Source organism: Rhincodon typus, chromosome 47 (genome assembly GCF_021869965.1).
Source record: "Rhincodon typus isolate 14 chromosome 47, sRhiTyp1.1, whole genome shotgun sequence".
Classification (NCBI taxonomy): Eukaryota; Metazoa; Chordata; class Chondrichthyes; order Orectolobiformes; family Rhincodontidae; genus Rhincodon; species Rhincodon typus.
In genome coordinates, this window is record NC_063378.1 from 6,056,611 (window position 1) to 6,081,441 (window position 24,831).

Sequence of the window (24,831 nt, forward strand, 5' to 3'; positions counted from 1 at the left end):
GAGGAGAGTCTTTACATGTTGGAGATGAAACATCACTTACAATCACTAAACCCGCAAAAACATAATTCAGCAGACAAATACTATACAAACAAGCTGCTATTTCTAGCAGTTTCTTTTCAGCAGATGTAAGAGATGGATCTTAGACTGCAGAGCGAAATATACACATAGAGAAACCTCTCTCTCTTTGTATCTTTGAGACTCTCGATCCTGTTAGACAGAGACAGAAGGAGATTATTCAGTCCCCAAGCCTGTTACACAGGAACAGGAGGAGGCCATTCAGCCCCCTCCTCAAGTCTGTTACACATAAAAAAGGAGGCCATTCAGTCCCTTCCAGATATTACACAAGAGTAAGATGATGCCCAATCTGCCCCTTGGGTTTACTACACAAGAAAATGAGCTGTAGCCCAAAGGGTTAACATTTTTCTTATGGACCCAGCTTACAGTGCTGCTTTTTCACATCAAAACAACTTCCTGAATTGACTCACAGTGAAACATCAACTCTTTCTAATGAAACTAACAGAGGCAGCACATGAAGAGGCCAATCATGATATGCAGATTGTGTCAGCAGTTACTCCCCTGACGAGCAGTTGGGCAGGTCCTGGGTCAGCAACACAATGATTTGAATTCACTTCCATGACCAACATCATCCTTTGCTGATATTGGGACTTTGTGAAGACAGATTCTAATGACAGTTGCCTTTGAAAGATTTCAATTTATGATTGAGATCTGATGGAGAAAGGGTGCTCAAGTCTATCTCAGAATAGAACTTCTTTCTTGTTCAAAGGATGAGGGAAATGCAGAAACATGAATTTTGGAACATGCTTTACTTTTTTGAAGCCTTGAACTCTCAGAGAATCAACATCATCTCTGAGGACAATGTCTAAAAGTAGTTCTGATCTCTTGACAGCTGTTGGACAAGAGGTGAGGTCTCATTAACTACTTTTTCTTTCAGAGCTTGCGAAGGAAAAGTTGATGAAATATCTGGGAGCAACAATGATTGGGAAATCTTACTTCCTTCTGTCACTTCTCCAAGGTAATGCCATTGTCAGCTCGGACACATTTATGGTTAATAGCCTTTGTAAAAGATCATTCTTATTGAGCTCTGCTTGGGATTCAGCAGTGCACCAGTTGTAGAGGACGCATCTTTTAGATACGTAGAATATAGAAGCAGGAGTAGGCCATTTGTCCCTTTAAGTCTACTCCATTATTCAGTCTCCTTGTCTGGCTTTCTCCCCCAGACCCTTTTATCCCTTTAGCCCTAAGAACTATATCTGACTGTGGCAGAGAATTCAACAGGTTCACCATTCTCTGGGTGAAAAATATTCTCCTCATCTCAGTCCTAAATGGCCTTCCCAGTATCCTTAGATTGTGACCCTATCATCAGGAACATCCTAGCTTGTCCTATAAGAATTTTATAGGTTTCTATGAGATCCCCCTTATTTTTCTAAACTCCAGTAAATATAGTTAAAATTAGCCTTTTGCTAACATTAATCAGAATTTCCTATGAAGTCAACACAGCAACTACTAGAATAGACAGGCTGTTCAGCATTACACTTCCTGTCCATTCTCACTGAACTAGAAACCTCAATAAGGTAACTGATTACGGGGAGGGAAGGCAAAGCAGTTGGTGGATACAGGTATAAAATTCAATTCCATATTTGTCTTTGATCTCAATACATGCAGAGCTCAGGCTAGAAGCACATTGCTCAAGTTATCACACTGTCTGCAGGAGTAGGGTCAGTGCTGAGATTGGGGACCCGTCAGTCTCCATTGCTGTATCGGAATGAATAATACAGTGTTTGAGTCAGAAATAATCCCCGAGATAATGAAAGAGATCTCTCAGACAGAAGGGTCAAAGAGATTCCTTAGACAATGAGGATTTTCTTTATTCATTTGTGGGACATGGGTGTCACTGCCTAGTCAGTATTTATTACCTGTCCTTAGCTGCCCTCAAGAAGGTGGTGATGAGCTATTTCCAAGTCAAGATGGTGAGTGGCTTGGAGGGGAACTTGCAGCGGGTGGTATTCCCATGCATCTGCTGCCCTTGTCCTTCTAGACTGAAGTGGCCGTTAGTTTAGAAGGTGCTGTCTGAGGATCTTTAGTGAATTTTTGCAGTGCATCTTGTAGATTTTACACACTGCTGTTACTGTTGGCAGTGGAGGGAGTGGATGTTTGTGGATGTACTGCCAATCAAGTGGGCTACTTTGCCGTGGATGATGTCAAGCTTCTTGAGCGTTGTTGGAGCTACACGAATCCAGGCAATTGGGGAGTATCCTATCACACTGTTAACTTGTGCCTTGTGGATGTAGTTAGGAGGTGAGTTACTTGCCACATATTCCTAGCCTCTGACCTGCTGTTGCAGCCATTGTGTTTACTGGTGAGTTGAGTTGAGTTTCTGGTCAATGGTAACCTCACAGGATGTTGAGAGTGGAGAATTCAGTGATGGTAACACCATTGAATGTCAAGGGGTGGTGGTTAGATTGTCTCTTTTTGGTGATGGTCATTGCCTGACATTTGTTTGGCAGGAATGTTATTTGCCAGTTGTCAGCCCAAGCCTGGATATTGTCTTGATTCTGTTGCATTTGGACATGGGCTGCTTCAGTATCTGAGGAATTGTAAATGGTGCTGAACATAGTGCAATCATCGGTGAACATCCCTACTTTTGCCCTCATGAAGGGTGAAGATCATTGATGAAGCCACTGAAGATGGTTGAATCTTGGACACGATCTTGAAGAACTCCTGAAAAGATGTCCTGGAACTGAGATGACTGACCTCCAACAACCATAACAATCTTCCTATGTCCCAGGAAGGCGTTAAAGAAAGGTTTAAATTATGATTTGTCAATACTGCAGCATTTGAGATCTCTTGGATATAATTGTGATCCAAACGTGCCTACAGATGCTATTTGAAGTTTGAGCAACTTTGGCTCAGAGCATATGAACTGGAGGCAAAATTACATATATGATGATAAAGGGTGGACATTGCCAGGATTCTTTGTAACAGGAGATAGTCACACCACCTAAAGTAATGCGTTCTGATATGGGTAATGGTCAGGGTCAGGAGGATGTGGCTGCAAGTTATCTTTCAGGATCTCAGAGGTAAGGAGCATCAACTTTTCTAACTGTTCAATAGGTTTGTAGATCAGTCAGTCTGTCTGAATGAGAGGGGGGACATGCAAATTGACCATGGCACTGTGGTACAGGATGCTATTCAAATAAAGAGAGCAACAAGGAAAGTAGTGGTAGTAGCATTCATTATAGTGAGGGGGTGTGACACCGTTATCTGTAGGAAAGTGGCCAGGCCAATGTTGCCTGCCCAGTGACAGGGTTTAGGTCATTAGCTCATGGCTGGAAAGGACGTTGCAGTGGGAGGGGAAGAATCCAATGGGTGTGGCTCATGTCTGTTGCAAAGACACAGTGAGAAACAGGAATGAGAATAGCATAGAGAATATGAGCATCTGATTTATAAAGCAGAACCTCAAAGGTTATAATCTCTATATTATTACCAGAGCTGTAAGCTGATTGGTATTTGTATAAGTCAGGAAGCCTGACTGGAAAGGAACATCATTTATTCTTGAACATTAGAACCACTAATTATGGTATATATTGGGTAGTCCCAATCTAGAACAGACAGGTCTACAGATCCATCCCTGGATCTGCTTTATCTTAAAAAAATATATATCCGTAAGTGCTCTTACAGACAACCGAATGGCTTTTCTACCACCAAAGCACTGTAATTTTTTTTTGGTTTTAAGTATCAACCGCCACCAGTTAATTACCCATATAGCCAATTGGATATTTGGAAGCAAAGCCTGTTACTGGAAACTGAGTCTGTTTTATAAAGGGCTCAGGTGATGAGTTCCAACCTGTTACAAGGGGAACTCAATGAACTCCACAAGGAGATAAATAAGTGATTCCACGTGGGCCTTGTAAGGGTTATCATGGGTACATCGGTGGACTGGACTGTGTTCAAGTGTTCAGCGGAAAACCTCGACGAGTATGCCACCATAGTCATGGACTTATTAGCAAATGTGTGGAGGACTGCATGCCAAAGAAGTCAATCCAAGTGTTCCCTAACTGTAAACCTTGGATGAACCAGGAAATCCATTCTCTACTGAAGACCAGAAATGCAGCATTTAAGTCAGGTGGCCTGGACCAATATACAAAATCCATATATGACCTCCACAACGCCATCAGGGATGGCAAGGGGCAGTACCAGACCAAGTTAGAGGCCCAAACCTACTAAACAGACTCCTGATGTCTGTGGCAAGGCCGAAACAACATTACGGGATACAAAGTGAAACAGTGTGAGATAGCAGACAATGACACATCCCTCCCTGATGCGCTTAATGCTTTCTATGCTTGGTTTGAACCGAATAGTGCCAGTGTAGCAACACCTGCCCGACAGCCCCAGACACACCTGTTCCCTCCATCACCACTTTAGACATCACATCGATTTTCCTGGGAGTCAACCCAAGGAAAGCGATAGGCCCGGACGGTGTCCCTGGCCGAGCACTCAGATTCTGTGTGAACCAACTGGCGGAGGTATTAACCGACATCTTCAACCTCTCCCTCCTACAAGCCAAAGACCATACCTACTTCAAGAAGTCCGCCATCAACCCTGTATTCAAGAAAACACATCCAGTGTGTCTTAATGACAACTGTGCAATAGCTCTGACTTCAATCATTGTAAAGTGCTTCGAGAGGCTGGTCATGGTCCACATCAACTCCAGTCTCCCAACCTGCCTCGATCCCCTACAATTTGCCTACTGATGTAACAGATCCACAGAGGATGCCAGATCCCTAGCCCTGCACTCATCTCTGGAACATCTGAATATCAAAGACACCTACATCAGACTCCTACTCATTGACGACGACTGCAACACCATTATCCCCTCCAGACTGATCTCAAAACTGTGTGATCTTTATCTTGGTTCTGCCCTCTGCAACTAGATCCTCAGCTTTCTAACCCATAGACTGCAATCAATGAGGATAGGTAACAGCACCTCCTCCACAATAACACTCAACACTGGAGCCCCCCCAAGGATCTGTCCTCAGCTCCCTCTGCACTCCATGTACACCTTAGACTGTGTTGCCAAATTCTGAATGAACACCATTTACAAGTTCGTTGCGACACCACCATAGTGGGACAGATATCTAACAATGACAAGTCAAACTACAGAATGGGAATACAGGGCTTGGTGATGTGGTGCAATGTAAACAATCTGTCTCTCAATGGTGGCAAAACTAAAGAACTGATCATTGATTTCAGAAAGAGAGGAGGAGAACACACTCCCATCTACATCAACGGAACTGATGTTGAGAGGGTGAAGAGCATCAAGTTCCTTGGAGTGATGATAACTGACAACCTGTCCTGGACTTCCCATGCAGATGTGTTAATCAAGAAGGCACAACAATGCCTTTTGTTCCTCAGGCAGCTCAGGAAATTTGGCATGTCCATTAGGTCCCTCGCCAATTTCTACAGATGCACCATTGAAAGCAAACTGTCTGGGTGCATGATGAATGGACTCTCTAGCCTCAAATAGCACTGATCTTGCTAACGTTGATCTTACCTAGTGCATGTCCTGTGCAATGTAACCAGTATGCCTCTGTCTAAGTCTTTTTGATCTGTACATCCTTTGATTACTACGATCTGCCTGCACTGTTCGTAAACATCCCCTTTAGCATCTTATATACCTCAATAGGGCCTCCTCTCATTTTTCTAAACTCCAGAGTATAGGCCTGAACTGCTGAATCTCTCTTCATAAGACAGACCCCTCATCTCTAATATTCATTTATAGAAGTTCCTCTGAACTGCCACCAATATACCCATGTACCTGTCTCACTAATGCCTTTTACAGTTGCAGCAATACTTAGACTCATAGAGAGGTACAGCGCGGAACAGACCCTTCTGCCCAACTGATCTATGCTGACGAGATATCCTCGATTAATCTAGTCCCATTTGTCAGCATTTGACCCATATCCCTCAAAAGCATTCCTATTCATATTGCCATCCAGGTGCCTTTTAAATATTGTAATTGTACCAGCCTCCACCACGTCCTCTGGCAGCTCATTCCATACATGCACCAACCTTTGTATGAAAAGGTTGCCCCATAGATCCCTTTTAAATCTTTTTCCACTCACTTTAAACCTAAGTCTTTTAGTTTTGGACTCCCTTACCCTGGAGAAAAGACTTTGGCTATTCATCCTATTCATGCCCCTCATGATGTTATTAACCTTTTTAAGGCCACCCCACAGCTTTCTCTACTTTGAAACTTTATTCCTTTAACAATAAATGCCAACATTTCTTTTGTCTTCCTTATCGTTTGCTGCACCTTCATACTAGCTTCTGCAATTTGTGCACAAGGACACCCAAATTCTTCTGCATCAAAGTACTCTGCAGTTTCTCTCCATACAGACAATAACTTGCCTTTTTACACCTCTAACTAAAAGCTCACCTATCAGCGTTAATCTCCTTATACCAAATCATGTCTCATTCATCTAACTTGTTCAGAACTGTTCGTAAATTTCTTATTTCTCATTACAACTTTCTTTCCCACCTATTTGACAGTGATTTGAAAATTTGGCAAGAGTACTTTCTATTCCCTCATCCAAATCATTAATGTAGATTGTAAATAGTTGGGGCCTGAGGACTGATCCCTTTGGTATGCCATTTGTTACATCCTACCAACAAGAAACAGGCCTATTTATCTAAACTCTCTGCTTCCTGTTGACTAGACAATCATCTATCCAAGCCAATAAATTAGCCCTAACCCCATGTGTACACAATGCTGCAGGAGGATCAAAGGGTGAAAAGTATCATTCCACTTCAGCTTCTTGTTACTTCTACTCTTACATGTTCATAAGGACAGAGCTTCATTCCCTAACTCACCACCATCTTCTCAAGGGCACTGAGGGATGAGCAATAAATGTTGGCCCAGCCAGTGACCCACACTTCCCATAAAGAAACTTAAGAAAGGAGAATTTGCACCAATTAGGTTGTCAATCAGCTGATCAGCTGGGTTCAAGTCTGAATAGAGAGAATCAACTAATGAATGAGACATGATGGTGAGAATGGTGTAAGTTCTGAGGGCTCCTCAACCAATATCCTGCTTTATAAATTGGCTCTGAAGTGCCCGCTTGTGGTGCAGTAGTAGTGTCCCTATCTCTGAACTGGGAGGTCTGGATTGAAGTCTCACCTGCTCCAGGGGTGTGGAATAATTTCTCTGAACAGGCTGATTAGAAAAATTGATTAAACAATTTCTTTGTAAATCAGAACTCAATGCATCTCGATTGGTGTACCTTATAGACACTATGTTGGATGGAAGACTGGCTTCACTAAACAGAGTCCTGAGGACAGTGTGCCAATGTAGCGTAAACATGTCCACTCCTGTGCCCAGGATTCCCCTCCATGTGTTGTGTATCCCTGGGGAGATTCTTGTGGATGCTGTAGATCATCCACACTGCAGCCACTGTGCATGAGTGATGGAGTGGGTGGATATCGAGTGAATCTACAGGCCATCCAGTGCTAAATACTGATATTTCTCTCCCCAGCTGGACTGGCACAAGATTGGAAACACCACACTCCACGTGAGGTGACAGCACAGGAAGGTTCCTGTGCTCAGGTTCCATGTCATTACAGTTATCCTTCACATCTGGCAAACCAACCGCGAATTGGAATCTGGAACAAAGAGGGAGAATCTGGAACATCATTGATAGCTTTTCACTCCAACCATCACGAGAAAGAGTCCCAACAGTTCCACCATCGGACCCGGCTGTCTGGAGACCTGAAAAATGGAAACTGTTCCCTGATTATAAACACCATCAAGCGGGAAGATGCAGGATCTTATCACTTTAGAATAGAATTTGACAAAGTGAATAGTTACAGCTACTTTCCTGTAACCCAGATTCACATTTCTGGTAAGTGCTGACTTATAGTTACTCAATAATTTACACTCAGCACTCAGTGGAAAATAAAACAAAATACAGTTTATTAGTATCGTGGCAATCACTGGTTAATGAGCGTGAGTGCACTCCTATGAAATTCTGTGTCGGGTATGTGTTGAATTCTTACAGATAGATGCCATGTACAGGACACATGTTAATGTGGCAGCAGATGCAGCGTACATCCGCCGACACAGATGTTGATACCCACCTGAATCGCCATTGAGAGCACGGTTTTGGATTGTGCTTTGTCTGGTTACTCCTCACTGACCATGGGTGACACTGCCAGGAGTTCAGAACCCTGCCAGCATCACTCTCGGATCAATGGAACCTGCGAGCCTCTCCACGGCAGCAATCCACAGATAGCACAGCTTATTAAAACATAGTGTGTGATTATCAATTAACCAGCGGTAGCTTTCAATTTAGTCCTGAAACATCCTCTAATACAGACTTTAATATCAAAGATTAAATATATTGACTGCGTCCATCAATTTTATTTGGTTATTCACTCCCATGAAATCATGCTAATCCTGTTTAAAAGGACTTCCCCTGATTATTTTATCCCCGACCTCATACCACAAATGCTTGCAAACGTGTGATTTTTATTTGAACTGATGATTCCCATTTTATTTATCTGAAGGGATCCATTCTCTTTATATTAGATTTCACAGATAAACCCACGATAGTCCCTGTGGAGATTATCGCAGGAAAGCGTGAGAGCCTAAACTGCATCTTCAACACAACGTGCAATGGAACCGCTCCTGCCTTAACCTGGGACACTCCCACTGCCGTACATGGATCAGTCTCAAACACTGTAACTCAGCATGGTGTCACTCTGACCTATACTTCTGCTCTGAGCCTGACACCATCACGCAGACACCAGGGACAAACCCTCACCTGCAGAGTGAGTTATCCAAATGTTTCTTCAGAGCAGACCCTCGAACTGACAGTGCAATGTAAGTACTCTATGAAAGGCCAATGATTGCACAGTACTGACCCTCTGGCAATATAGCACTCCCTCAGAACTAATCCTCCTTTACTGCAGTAGTAGACACTAATGATACTCCAGCAATGCAGCACTCCCTTTATACCGACACTCCAACAGTGCAGCACTATCCTCAGCACTAATCCTGCAACATAGCAGTACACCGTCAGTACAGGCACTCTGACAGTGCAGTGCTCCTTCAGCACTGACCTTCTGACAGTGCAGCACTCCCTCAGTACTGACCCTCTGAATGTGTGGCACTCCCTCAGTACTGACTCTCCAACACTGCAGCGCTCCCTCAGTACTGATCCTATGACAGTGCTGTTCTCTCTCAGCACTGACCATCTGACCCTCGAACAGTGAGGCACTCCCTCAGTACTGACACTCCAACAGTGCAGCACACCCTCAGTACGAACCCTCCGATAGTGCGGCACAACTTCAGTGCTGACCCTTAGACAGTGAAGCACTCCCTCAGCGCTGAATCTCTGACAGTGCGGCACTCCCTCAGCACTGACCCTCTGACAATGGGCCATTCCCTCAGTGCAGACCCTCCGATAGTAGAGGCACTCCCTCAGTACTGACACTCCAACAGTACAGCACTCCCTCAGTACTGACCCTCTGACAGTACCACAGTCTTTCAGTACTGAACGTCCAACAGAGCAGCACGGACTCAGTACTGACACTCCACAGTGTGAGAGTATTTTGTTATTAACCCCATGACAGTGTGGCACTCCCTCAGGACTGACTCTATGAGATTGCACCACTCCCGCAGCTCTGACTCTCCGACAGTGCGGCACTCCCTCAGGACTGACTCTCTGACAGGGTGGCACTCCCTCAGGACAGACCCTCTGACAGGATGGCACTCCCTCAGTACTGAAATGAAGTTTGTGCCTTGATGACAAAGGAAACACATTGACATCACTCCTTTCACATTCTCACTGCCTTTCAATTCTTCACAGTCAACGTATGTGAATTTGTTTTACTTGTTTTAGATCCACCACAGACTCTCTCAATTGCTTCCCTTGATGGGATTAAAGATTCATCGATCAATATAATCGAGGGGAATTCTGCAGTGATAAACTGCTCTGTCGAGAGTTTCCCAGCTTCTAACCTGATGTGGAGACATCTTAATGTCACAATGAACAGAACAAGTTCCAACAATGAGCTGTGGTTGAAGATTCCTCACATTACGTACAGGGAGACTGGAGACTATCAGTGCGTGGCAGAGAATAAACATGGAGCAGTGGAGGGCTCCATAACTCTCACTGTGGAATGTGAGTGTATACAGTTTCTACATTTCCCTTAGAAATACACATGAACACAGACAGAGACAAACACCCGCTTGTGAATTAGAGATAACAAGGTGTAGAGCTGGGTGAACACAGCAGGCCAAGCAGCATCAGAGGAGCAGGAAAGCTGACATTTCGGGTCTGGACCCTGGACTCTTCTTCTTAAGAAGGGTCCAGACGTGAAACGTTATCTCAGATTCTCCAGCATCGGCAGCTCCTACTATCTCTGAACCGCTTGTGAATTATCTGTCCTTTGTCATTTGAACAGTGCGGAGTCAGTGTCAGCTTTTAATCTGTGTTGAAGGTATGCAAATGCTGGACTCAAAGGACCTGTACTAAATGAGCAGCCTCCTCTCCGGAGAACTGTAGATTTATCCCTCAATAAGATGTTTTATTGGTGGCAAATTGTTTGGGGACAACCTGAGGAAGTAAATGGCTCTTTCATTTTTCCTCAATGGTGAGCTTAAATAAACACAACAGCTGGAGTCTTGCTGTGCACCAGGGCGACTATGTTCCTCACTTCATGTAGCCTTGGCTCAAACATGATTAAATAAGCTGAATTTCAGAGGTGAGATGAGACTGATTGCCTTTAACATCAGGCCTACAATTGACTAAATGTGGCTGAAGGATCCTGAGCAAAACAAGAGTCAATGGGAATCAGCAGATACCTGGGGCATGGGAAGATGGTTGTGGTTGTTGGAGGTCAGCCATCTCTACTCCAGGATATCTCTGTAGGAGTTCCTCAGGGAAGTGTCCTAGGCCCATCATAAGATCAGCTGCACAGATACTGAAGCAGCCCTTACCCAAATGTAACAAGACATTACCATCTCCAGCAAGGGAGAATCTACAATTATCCCTTGACATTAATTGGTGCTATCATTGCTGAATCATCCACTATCAACATCCTTGGGGTTACCATTGAATGGAAAATGAACTGAACCAACCATATAAATACAGTTGCTCCAAGAGCAGGTCACACGTTAGGAATCCTGCTGTGAGTAACTCACTTCCTGTCTCCCCAAAACCTGCCCACCATCTATAAGGCACAAGTCAGGAGTGTGATGGAATACTCCCCACTTGACTGGATGGGTGCAACTCAAAATGTTGCCCAGCCAGGATAAAGCAGCTGCTTGATTGGCACCACATCTACAATCCCCACTTTTAGAATACTGTGTACAATTTTGGTCACCTTTCTACAGGAAGGGTGTTGTTAAACTTGGGAAGGTGCAGAAGAGATTTATAAGGACGTTGCCAGGACTGGAGATTTTGAGAGATAGGGAGAGGCTGAATAGGCTGGGGCTTTTCTTCTCTGGAACATTGGAGGCTGAGGGGTGACCTTACGGAAGTTTAGAAACGGATAAGTTGAATAGCCAAAGTCTTTTCCCTAGGATTCGGGAGTCCAAAACCAAAGGGCATAGGTCTGAGCTGAGAGGGAAAAGATTTGAGAAGTACCTGAGGGATTACATTTTCACACAAAGAGTGGTGCATGTATGGAAGAAGCTGCCAGAGGAAGTGGTGGACGTGGGTACAATTACAGTATTCAAAAGGCATCTGGATGGGTATATATATTGGAAGTGTTCAGAGGGATATGGGCCAAATGCTGGCAAATGGGACTAGGTTAGATTGGGATCATCTCTAGATTGGGATGTCTAGTTGGCACAGATGAGTTCTTCCGAAGAGTCTGTTACCATAAAATATGACTCTATGATGCATTCATTTCCTCCACGACGAACACTCAGTACCTGCAGTACTATCGACAAGAGGCACTGCAGACAGCGCCTTCCAAACCCACACAGGACAGGGGCTGCAGATACATGGGAATACCACCCCTTGCAAGTTCCACTCCAAGTCACTCATTGTCCTGACTTGGAAATATATCACTCTTCCCTCAGGGTCACTGGGGCACAATCCTGGAATTTCCTCACTAACACACACACACACACACAAACACACACACACACACACACACACACACACACACACATGCGCGCGTAAGTCAACAAATAATTGTAGGTTCCTTCAATATTCCATGAACAAAATACAACTCAATGACTGCCATGGGGACATCCTGAGAGATGTTACATATTTTCTTTCTTTTTACTTTCTCCACTGTTGTGAAAGTGAAATGTAGCATGCCAATTTACACAGCCAGTGCCCATCAGAAATATCAAACAGGAACTTAGATTGTAGAAATGTGACTGCAAATTCATAGTGTCATAAGTGGAGAGAGCTGAGCAGGGAGTCTTGCTGTGCACTGGTTTCTCACAACAAATTCTTTATTTGTTTGTAGACTCACCACGGAATCTCTTGATCACTTCAATTCATGTGATTAAAGATTCATCAATCAATATAACTGAGGGGAATTCTGCAATGATAATCTGCTCAGTCGAGAGCTTCCCAGCTTCTAACCTGACATGGAGACATCTTAATGTCACAATGAACAGAACAAGTTCCAACAATGAGCTGTGGTTGGACATTCCTCACGTTACATACAGGGAGTCAGGACACTATCAGTGTGTGGCAGAGAATGAACATGGAGCAATGGATGGCTCCATAACCATCACTGTGAAACGTAAGTGTACTCAGACTTTATTAGCTTTTATTGGTGTATGCAATGTGTGTATTCCTACTAGCACTGGCATTTCTTGACATCCCTAATTGCTGCTTGAGAGCTCTGGTGAGCTACCTTCTTGACATGACTGTGGTTTAGTGGGGTTATAGGTCCATCTACAGTGCTTTCAGAAACAAGATCCAAGATTTTGACTCAGCGACAGTGAAGAAATTGTGACATTGTTCCAAGAGGGGATGGTGTGAAAACATAGAGAATAAGATTAGTAGTAGGCCATTCAGCCCATCAAAACTGCTCTGCCATTCAACACGATTTTAGTTGACCCTCTATCTCAGCATCATACTCCCAATCTCTCATCATACACCATGACACCTTTAGCCTTTTGAAATCTACTTTTGTCTTAAAATATATTCTGTGACTTGGCTTCATAGACTTCTGTGGCAGACAATTGCCACAGGTTCACCTCTGATCCAAGAAATGCCTTCACATCTCAGTCCAAAATAGCCTAGACTATAGCCTGAGTCCCTGACCACTTGCTCTGGGCCCCTGGAAAAGGGAAATATCATCCCTGCATCCAGCCAGAATAGATCTGCCAGATTTGAATACATTTCAAAGAGATTCCCTCTCATTCTTCTAAACTGTAATGAATACAGACTCAAACAACAAACCTGCCATCCTATGAATCAAGACTTGTGAATCTTCCTTGCAGGTTTATCTTTTCTAAGGTAGGAGCACCAAAACTACGCACAATATTCCAGGTGTGGCCTCACCAAAGCCCTATACAGCTGCAGTAAGACTTCTTTGCTGTGTTTTCAAACCCTCTTGCAATTAATGCCAACATACCATTCACTTTCCTCATTGTTTGCTGCACCTGCATGCTTGCTTTCAGTGACCAGTGCACAAGGACACCCATGTCTCTTTTTACATCAACTTTTCCCAACCGATCTGTTTAAATAACTCTCTGCCATTCTGTTTTTCTGATTGGCGTTGACAACTTCACCCTCATACACATTATACTGTATCTGTCATGCATTTATTCACTCACTCAGTTTGTTAAATTATCTTGAAAGCTCTTTACATCCTCCTCACCACCTCTCAATCTCACCTCATTTGTGTTAATGGATCATGTTGTGGAAATATTGCATTTAATTCCCTCATCCAAATCATTGACAGATATAAAGTGAATAACCAGGACCCAAGCGCTGCTCCGTGTGATATCCCATTTGTCACTGCCTCTTTTTCTGAAAAAGACTGATTTATTTCTAATATCTGTTCCCTGTCTGCTAACCAATTCTCAATCCATGCCAGTATATTACCAACAGTCCAACATACTTTGATTTTTATACATTAGCCTCTTATTTGGGACTTTATCAAAAGTTTTCTGAAAATCCAAATTCACATTCACTGATTCTCCCTCGTTATTTTCCTAGTTAGCTCCCTGAAAATACTACAGCAGGTTTCCAAGTCATAAACCCGTGTTGAGATTATGTAATCTTTTTGCTGTTTTCTCAATTTCCTGTTGTCACGTTGTCATAGAGTCAAACTTGTCCATGCCGACCAGATATCCCAAATAAATCTGGTCCCATTTGCCAGCATTTGGCCCATATCCCTCTAAACCCATCCAGATGCTTTTTAAATGTTGTAATTGTACCAGCTTCCACCATGTCCTCTGGCAGCTCATTCTATACATGCACCACCCTTGGCATGAAAAAGTTGCTCCTTAGGTTCCTTTTAAATCTTTCCCCTCTCACCTTAAACCTAAGCCCTCTAGTTTTGGACTCCCCCACCCAGGGAAAATACCTTGTCAATTTACCCTAGCTATGTCCTGATTTTATAAACGGCTATAAGGTCACCCCTCAGCCTCAGAAACTTCAGGGAAAATGCCCCAGTCTATTCAGCCTCTCCCTGTAGGTCAAACCCTCCAACCCTAGCAACATCCTTGTAAATCTTTTCTGAATCCTTTCAAGTTTCACAAAATCCTTCCCATAGCATGGAGACCAGGATTGCATGCAACAATCTAAAAGTGGCCTAACCAATGTCCTATACAGTAGTAACATGGCCACCCAAATCCTATACTCAATGCATTGACCAATAAAGGCAAGCATACCAAATGCCTTCTTTACTATCCTGTCTACCTATGACTCCACTTTCATGGAACCATGAACCTGCATTTCAAGGTCTATTTGTTCAGCAACACTCCCCAGGACCTTACCATTAAGTTTATAAGTCCTGCCTTAACATAGAACATAGAACAGTACAGCACAGTACAGGCCCTTCGGCCCACAATGTTACGCCAATCTTTTACCCTAAACCTAAGCTCTATCTAACCTCCACCCCTACCTTATGCTATCATCCATATGCCTATCTAATAGCCACTTAAATGCCTCTAATGAGGCCGACTCCACCATCCTCTCTGGCAATGCATTCCAAGCCCCCACCACTCTCTGAGTAAAGAACGTACCTCTGACGTCTCCCCTATATCTACCTCCACTCACTTTAAAACTATGCCCCCTCATAATAGCTACCACCATCCTAGGAAAAAGTCTCTGGCTGTCCACTCTATCTATACCTCATTTTGTACACCTCTTATCCTTCGTCGTTCTAAAGAGAAAAGCCCTAGCTCTCTCAACCTTTCCCTGTAAGACCTTCCCTCCATTCCAGGCAATATCCTGGTAAATCTCCTCTGCACCTTTTCCAACGCTTCCACATCTTTCCTGTAATGAGGTGACCAGAACTGGACACAATACTCCAGATGTGGCTGAACCAGGTTTTTGTACAGCTGGAGCATAACTTCATGGCTCTTGAACTTACTCCCACTATTAATGAAAGCTAACACACCATATGCCTTCTTAACAACTCTATCCACCTGGGCGGCCGATTTCAGGAAACTGTGGACATGAACCCCAAGATCACTCTGCTCCTCCACACTGCCAAGAATCTTTCCATTAAGCCTGTATTCTGCTTTCAAATTTGTTCTTCCAAAACGAATCATCTCAGACTTTTTAGGGTTAAACTCTATCTGCCAATTCTCAGCCCAGCTCTGCATCCTATCAATGTCCCTTTGTAACCTAGAACAGCCCTCTGCACTCCACAACTCGACCCACCTTCGTATCGTCCGCGAACTTACTCATCCACCCTTCCACTCCTACATCCAAATCATTTACAAAAATCACAACTAGAAGAGGACCCAGAACAGATCCTTGTGGTATGCCACTCATAACTGAGCATCATGTTGAATACTTTCCATCCAGTACCACTCTTTGTCTTCTAAGGGTGAGCCAATTCTGAATCCAATCTGCCACATTTCCCCCTATCCCATGCCTCCTTACTTTCTGCATGAGCCTACCATGGGGAACCTTATCAAACGCCTTACTTAAATCCATGTATACCACATCCACTGCTCTACCTTCATCCATGTGTTTGGTCACCTCTTCAAAGATTCAATAAGGTTTGTGAGGCATGATCTACCTCTCACAAATCCATGCTGACTATCACGAATCAAACTGTGCCTATCCAAGTGATCATAAATCCTATCTCTCAGAGCCCTTTCCAATAATTTGCCCACCACTGAAGTAAGACTAACTGGCCTGTAATTTCCGAGGGTTGTCCCTATTCCCTTTGTTGAACAAGGGAATGACGTTTGCCACTCTCTAATCTTCTGGCACTATACCCATGGACAGTGAGGATGAAAAGATCATCACCAAAGGCCCTGCGATCTCTTCCCTCGCTTCCCATAGAATCCTTGGATAAATCCCATCAGGCCCAGGGGGACTTATCTATCTTCCAGTTCCTCAAAATTCCTAGTACATCTTCCTTACTAACATCCACCTCTTCTAGCCTACCAGCCTGTTTCACACTGTCCTCTCCTACAACTAGGTCCCTCTCAGTTGTGAATACTGAAGAAAACTATTCATTAATGACCTCTCCTATCTCTTTAGGCTCTGTGCACAAATTCCCTTTATAATCCTTGATGGGCCCTACCCTTTCTCTGGTCATTCTCTTATTCCTCACATACATGTAAAAAGCCTTGGGGTTGTCCTTGATCCTATCTGCCAAGGTTTTCTCATGCCCCCTTATAGCTCTCCTAAGCCCTTTCTTCAGCTCCTTCCTGGCTAACTTGTATCCCTCTACAGCCTTTTCTGATCCTTGTTTCCTAAACCTTATATAAGCATCCTTCTTCCTCTTAACTAGTAGTTCGACCTCTCTTGAGAACCAAGGCTCCCTCACTTGACCGCATCTTCCCTGCCTGCAAGTAACATATCGAGCACACGCAGTATGCATTCCTTAAACAATCTCCACATTTCTATAGTGCTCTTCCCTGACAGCATCTGTTCCCATTTTATGTTACCCAGTTCTTGCCTAACAGAATTATAATTACCCTTCCCCCAATTATAAACCTTACATTGCTGTATGTACCTATCCTTTTCCATGACTATTGTAAAAGTAACAGAGTTATGATCGCTAATGCCAAAATGCTCTCCTACCAACAGGTTTAACACTTGCCCGGTTCATTGCCAAGCACTAAACCCAAAGTGGCCTCTCCTCGTGTTGGTCTACATACTGTGTCAGGAATCCTTCCTGAACGCACTGGACAAAATCTGCTTCATCTAAACTATTATAATTAAAAAGTTTCCAATCAATATTTGGAAAGTTGAAGTCACCCATAACCCCAACCCTGTGCCTTCTGCACCTTTCCAGTATCTGCATCCCAATCCTCTCCTCCACTTCTCTGCAACTAATAGAGGGTCTGTAAATAAAACCCCAACAAAGTGACTGCTCCTTTCTTGTTCCTGATCTCAATCCAAACTGACTCTGTAGACATATCATTCTCGAACTGCCTTTCATTAGCTGCTATACTAGCCCTGACTAGCAATGCCACACCCCCGCCTCTTTTACCACCCTCCCTATTTCTTTTAAAGCATCTACATCCCGGAACTTCCAATAGCCTTGATTCGCCTTTCCGGAATGCAGCACCTCAAATTTATCTACATTTAACTCCATCTGCCTCTCCTCGGCCCATTGGTCCATCTGATCAAGATCATGTTGTACTCTGAGTTAACCTTCTTCGCTGTCCACTATCCCTCCAATTTTGGTGTCATCTGCAAACTTACAAACCATACCTCCTAGGTTTACATACAAATTATTTATGCAAATGATGAAAAGCAGTGGACTGAGCACTGATCCTTGCGGCACACTGCTGGTCACAGGCCTTGAGTCTGAAAAACAACCCTCCACCACCACCTTCGACTTCTACCTTTGAGTCAGTTCTGTATGTTCACATCAATCTCCAGTATTTCCCCTATTACTGATGTTAGGCAAAACGGTCTGTAATTCCCTGTTTACTCCCTCCCTGCTTTGTTAAACAGCAGAGTCACATTTGACAATTTCCAATCTCCTATTTCTATTCCACTATTTGCATGGCTATGTCTTTAGTATCCTGGATATAGATTATCAGGCCTGAGGCATTGAAAGCTTTCAGACCCATAAACCACTCCGGAGATTTTTTTTTAACTAATACTAACCTTCAAATCCTACTTCAAAAACACTTCTGAGTGACTTGGCGGAGAACTTGTGTTTCTATGCATCATCCTTCCATAGATCTGGCAAGTGCTGGCAAAGAAACATTGATGAGTTGCATATTGAATTTTGTAAATAGTGTACGCTGCCCTTGCTGTGCATATGTGGTGGAGAAAACAAATGTCTATGGGGTGGATGTGGTGCTAATCAAATGGGCTGCTTTGTCCTGGATGAGCTTCTTGTTGTTGGAGCTGCACCAATCCAGGCAAGTGGAGAGTGTTCCATCACATGCCTTGTGAATGATGGACACATTTTGAGGAGTCAGCAGTTGAGTTCCTTGTTGCAGCATTCTGAGCCTTTGATCTGCTCTTGTCACCACACGATTAACAAATACCAGACTGTTCTCAGGGCCAACAGCTTTTAATGTATCCGGTGTCTTCAGCCATTTCTTCACATCGTGTGGAGTGAACTGAATTTGCTGAAGACTGGCATCTGTGATGCTGGGAACCTCTGGAGAGGGCCAAGATGGGTCACTTGCCTTGCCCTTTGCACAGATATACTGGGCTCTCCCATCACTGAGGATGGGATATTTTTGGAGTTCCCTCCTCCAATTATTGTTTGATTTGCCTCTGACTTTCATGGCTGGATGTGGCTGGACTGCAGAGATTTATTCTGTTCCATTGGTTGTGGGATTGCTTAACTCTGACTAGTGCTTCCACTGTTATGCAGTCCTTTGTGTCACCCCATCAGTTTGCCATCTCCATGAAAACAATTCTTATGGATATAAATTCTGCATATGTATGTAGTACATAAATATCACATCTATAAACTTTCCTTGTATAGATCTTACACATGTGGACAGATATCACTTCACCAGTTTAGCATGAGGACATCTACTTCTGAACACAACAATCATACAGTGCTGTTGCTCTGGAAGGGGTGCAAAGGCAATTCACCAAGATGTTGCCTGGGATGGAGCATTTCAGCAATGAAGAGAAGCTGGATAAGCTCAGGTTGTTTTCTTTGGAGCAGGGAAGGTTGAGGGGAAAACCTGATTGAGGTAATGTTTAAGGGGTGCATGGATAGGATGAATGGAAAGCAGCTGTTCCCTTAGTTGAAGGGTCAATACCAGAGGGGCAACATTTTTAAGATGACAGGCAAGCAGTTTAGAGGGGATTTGAGGAAAACTTTTTTTTCACCCAGAGGTTGGCGGGGCTCTGAAGGCACTACCTGGGAGAGTAGTTGAGGTTGAAAGCCTCACAACCTTTATGACATACTTGGATGAACCCATAATTCAAAGGAATAGGCCTCGTGTACTAAATTGGTAGAGGAGCAGGTAGTAGTATAGCGTTGATGGACTGAAGGGCCTCTACTGTATGATTTCATGATTCTATGAGAGCCCATCAGGTTTGTAACACCAAAACTGCACTAAATCTAAATTCTTTGGCTATTTTTCCAGTTCGAGATTTCAGTGGATGGAAAGCAGGATTGCTTGGATCTGGAATCATTTTAAGTGTTGGACTGAGTGGATTCTTCATCTTCAAGTGTGTGAAAAAGTAAGTGTGAAAGGTTCATTTGTTGCTTTTGAACTTGCAGCAGCTCTGCAGCAGCTTTGACAGTTCAAAAACACTTCAGAGGCACTGAACTGCCTTGACGTCCAGTCACTCCTTAATAATCCATCAAAGAGCGCAGTCCGACCTCAGCAGTGCAACCAACAGTGTCAGTCTGGATGTAAAACGTGCTTCGATCTCCTCAGGTTGTGAAACGGGTTGTTTCACTGCAGGCCGGGAATACTGGAGAAATTCAGCAGGTCTGGCTGCAGCTGTGGAGAGGGAAACAGAGTTAACATTGAGAGTCCAATCTGAATCATTCAGATTGTTCCAAATACTATGCTGAACCCGATGAAGAGACATGTTGGACTTGAAACCTAAACTCTGTTTCTCTATATGGATGCTGCCTGCTGTCTGCTGCCCGTCCTGCTGAGTTTCTCCAGCATGTTCTCTTTTTGTCTCAGGTCTCAAGCATCAGCAACATTTTGCTTTAACATAAATGCAAACCTCTCTGTCATCAGTGGATGCATCCCTTTCCATTTTCACCATCTCATTTCCCCTCTCTGGTTTCTACTGATGTTCTCTATCTCATTCTCCCCCTCATTCTCTTGCACATTGTCCAGTTTCTCACTGTTTTAAAGAGCAAAGAGTAACATCTGAACCTGCAGAAGTTCCCTCTTCGCCCTCTGGAGGGAGCAGTGATCTAAAACTCAATGTTACACTGCAATATTGTCAGGAAGCAGGATACAAAGAGTTAATGATTTACCATTAATGAAAGATAAAGGTCCTGTGTTTCAGAAAGAAAGTGCTTTCACACTGTTGATAACAAGGTGTAGAGCTGGATGAACAAAGCAGGCCAAGCAGCATCAGAGGAGCAGGAAAGCTGACGTTTCGGGCCTAGACCCTTCTTCAGAAATTATTCAACTAAATTATTCAACGATCCCCTTCCTCTCCCCCATTTCTGAAGAAGGGTCTAGGCCCGAAACGTCAGCCTTCCCGCTCCTCTGATGCTGCTTGGCCTGCTGTGTTCATCCAGCTCTACACCTTGTTATCTCAGATTCTCCAGCATCTGCAGTTCCTACTATCTCTGCTTTCACACTGTTGTCCACTTCCTCATCTGACCTATGGTGACTGTTTCTAATTCAATACACAGAGGAAAAAGCACAGGAAGAGGCCAAACAGCATATGTCAGTAGAGACACTCCAGGCGAGCAGTGGGACAGGTTCAGGGTAAGTAACATAATTATTGGAATTTAATTCCACAACCAACATCTTCCTTTGTTAATGCTGTGACTTTATAAAGGCAGATTCCAATGATTGATGCCTCTAAAATATATATACTTAGTATTAAGATCTGGTTGTAAGGCTCAAGTCTGCTGTACTGAACATCTTTTAATCAAATTCTGTGGATGGGTTGCACAAGCTAAGCTAAGCTTGAGCTCCCTAGAGACTAGAACATTAAGGGGGCTGAGCAAAATGATTAAGATAATGAAAGGATTACTTTGTAGTACAGAAGTTAATTGTTGCTCAAAGGATACAAAATAAAACTACCCAGCATGATAATGACTTCCCGATCATCTGTTTCTTGTGAACACACATTAAAGGGCCTATGCCCACTACCTTGAGCAGTGCCCAGTCTAATTCAGGATACTCTGGAAGGGGAAGGGAAAGGTGAATCAAAACAAAAGTATCTCATGCTGCTACTCTGCTGAAAACCCACGAGTGGTTTACTCCACTAAAAAGATCTGGAGTCAAGTCAAAAAGATGTTTTGCCTACGACGCTGTCCGGCTGGTTAGTGATGCAGAATGATGCTAACATCACTGGCTGAGGGTGCCATGATTGTCCTACCTTTGCAACTTTGCCCCGGTCTAAGCTGTGGTCAACCCTCAGCTTAAACTCATTGCAAGTCATCTCTCTCTCTGTGAGAGAGTGGCACTGCGTTGACCTTACCTTTTCACAGCAATGTAATATATTATTTTTGACGCCAGGTATGCAGGCTGTACAGCTGAAGAAATGGCAGTCTGGTGCAAACACATCCCACTTGTTGTGGTCGATGGTGCATAACCAACACACACCTGCAAGCCTCAGAAAAGTATATCCATCATTAAATGTGGTTCTGCTTCGAGCAATGATTGTTTTTCATGAAATGTTAAAGGCATTTATTAGATAATCCAAACCCCATTTTGAGTAGACAAAATGGATTCCAACAAACATTTCACCTTTTCCTTTGAGAAAAAAGGCTCACGGAGACTGCTAATCTCTGCTGTATTTCCCTGGCAACATCCTGATTAATCACAATCTGCCTGTCAGCTCTGATAACTAAGATTGACAGTTAATTGTTCCTGCTGCATTTCCATGTCAATACGATTGACAGTTAACTGTTCCTGTTGCAATTCCATGTCAATACGTTTTAGAGATAATTGTTCCTGCTGCATTTTAATGTCACTAAGATTGATAGTTAGCTGTTCCTTCTGCATTTCCGTGTCAATAAAATTGACAGTTAACTCTTCCTGTTGCATTTCCATGTCAATAAGATTAACAGCTAACTGTTCCTACTGCATTTTCATGTCAATAAGATTGACAGTTAACTGTTCTGCTGGAATTCCAAGCCAATGATGGTCCAAAGAATCAGCACTGTCATTTCCTGCTGGAGATATGGGTACCTCTTTGTCCACAGCTATTTCCTGTGCCCTCATCCTGATGATTGGAGAATTGGATTTCACATCTCCTGTTAGGAATGGTTCGAGGACTTGATAGAGATAGAGAGAGGCAATTACTTCTGATGGATTGACATGGGAGAATGGGGGGCATTTCATGCCAAGAGGGACAGGGAAAGCAGATCCTTAAAATCGCAGCCAGATTACTCAGGATTGATGTCAGGAAACATTTCTTCAAAAGAAGAGCAGTTGGATAATGTGGAACTTTCTCCAACAATAATCAGAGCATATCCAAATCCTGTTCATTCTCACAGTGTCCAATCTGTTTCCAATACAGGAGAGAAGGGACATGAAACAAGAAACTAAAACTAAACGTTGTGCCAATGAATATGAAGGTCCTGCTTATGAAAACTGTAAGATGGATTGGGCTTTGAGAAACCAGAAGGTGAGCTACATACAACAGGATATCCAGGCACTCACCTCCCCCACTGGCTCTAATACTGATGTCTCTGGTCCTTTCATGTCTCTGAAATCATTTACACAACGATACTTGAACCCAGGAAATTGTACAATGCACACCACTCAGTATCAATCATCAAACTTCACACAGTTCAGTATCAATAATCAAACCCCACACTGTTCAGTATCGATAATCAAACCCCATACTGTTCAGCAGCGATAATCAAACCCCACATTGTTCAAATAATTAATGGATCTGTTGTAGGTATAATTTGTATTGGGATTAATAATACTAAATGCTGATCACTCTGAATGTCTCTGTGCTTATTTTTGTTTCTATTGCAGAAGAAATTTGAGGAAATGAAATCAAATCATAATGTTCATGTACACCAAGAAGACGATATCTACGCAAACTGTAACTTTGATGAGGAGGCTGTGTATGGGAATGTTTAAACTAAGCAAGATTGAGAAACACTCAGTATGGGGACAACACTGATTGACGGAATCTTTCAAACTTGAATTTACCTTCCAAAAATCCACAGGAATGATCCCCAAGAACTAATTTGAAATTTCTTGATATCATGTGCGAGAGTTTCTTGAAGGTGAAGTCGTCTCAGAGTTGAGTGATGATGCGTCCAAGATGTTTCTGTCTGGATTTAATTTTAAACATCCTTCTTCAACAGAGTCTCCAACAGCAAGGGACATTCTTCTCTCCGTTGTGATTGTATACATCTTTTGATTTTGATCAAACATCTATCAAGACTGGACACACACATTCAATCCCATGCTGGTTCACTCCCTTCCACTCATCCAAATGGGTCAATATTTTCTGAATACTCCCCTCTCCAGAACTCTCATTTCTCCCTATTTTCTCTCCTATCGCCTCTCATGTCCTCTGTGAGCTCACCCTGTCTGTGACAGCCATCTCCTTTTCCTATGATCCGGTTCCCACTAAACCGTTGATCACCCAACATCCCCTCCTGGCTCTCATGTCAGCCAACAGTGTGATGGTCTCTCTCTTCAGGAACTGGGCCTCTCTCTTTTACGTCTCCCACCGACACACTTCCCTTCCAAAAATAACCATTCACCTCCTTAAACCTCCCACTTCTCTCTACTCTTTTAAACTGCTCTGAAAACCCAACTTCTTTTATCAACATCTTATCCACCAGTCCTAAGATCACATTCCTTTGCCCAATTGCAATAAAGGAAGACTTAAATTTCTTTAACACCTTGGATCACTGCAGGACATCCCAAAGTGCTTCAGTGAATGAAATTGTTTTGAAGTACAGCCACCTCTACAGTGTAGGATTGACACAGCAAGATCCCACAAAAGGTCACGTAATTGTGACCCACACAGTTTGGTTTCATTGATGCTGATTGGGAATAAATATTGCCTGCAGCACATTGCGGAGGTGGACCCTTGTTCCTTTTCCAAATACCAGAATGGGATCTTCTATATCCACCTGAACAGCATTCCCTCAGTACTGATCCTCTGACAGTGCGGCATTCCCTCAGCACTGACCTCCAACAATTCAGCACTCTGTCAGGACTGTCCCTCTGACAGTGCTGCAATCCCTCAATACTGACCCTCCGACAGTGCAGGGCTCCCTCAGTATTGAACCTCTGACTGTGGCACTCCCTTAGTACTGATCCTCTGACAGTGCAGCAATCCTTTAGTACTGACCTTCCGACAGTGCAGCAATCCTCTAGTATTGACCCTCTGACGGTGCAACACTCCTTCAGTACTGATGCTAAGACAGTGCAACATTCCTGAGTACTGACCCTCTGACAGTGCAGCATGCGCTCTGTATCACACTGAAGTGTCAACTGGGGTAATTTTGATAGGTAATGCACCTGTTGAT

General features: G+C 43.4%; 1 protein-coding gene across 1 annotated transcript; it reads left to right on the forward strand.

Moving 5' to 3' along the window:
* Nucleotides 1–692: 692 nt before the first annotated feature.
* Nucleotides 693–24,508, forward strand: LOC109938434 (sialic acid-binding Ig-like lectin 13). The gene is made up of 9 exons (XM_048620519.1): nt 693–1,033; nt 7,554–7,919; nt 8,606–8,899; nt 9,921–10,202; nt 12,508–12,789; nt 19,763–19,859; nt 21,007–21,082; nt 22,848–22,955; nt 23,315–24,508. Exons 1-9 carry the CDS (start codon nt 973–975, stop codon nt 23,420–23,422), a joined length of 1,674 nt encoding a protein of 557 aa, XP_048476476.1. The 5' UTR covers nt 693–972; the 3' UTR covers nt 23,423–24,508.
* Nucleotides 24,509–24,831: the final 323 nt, after the last annotated feature.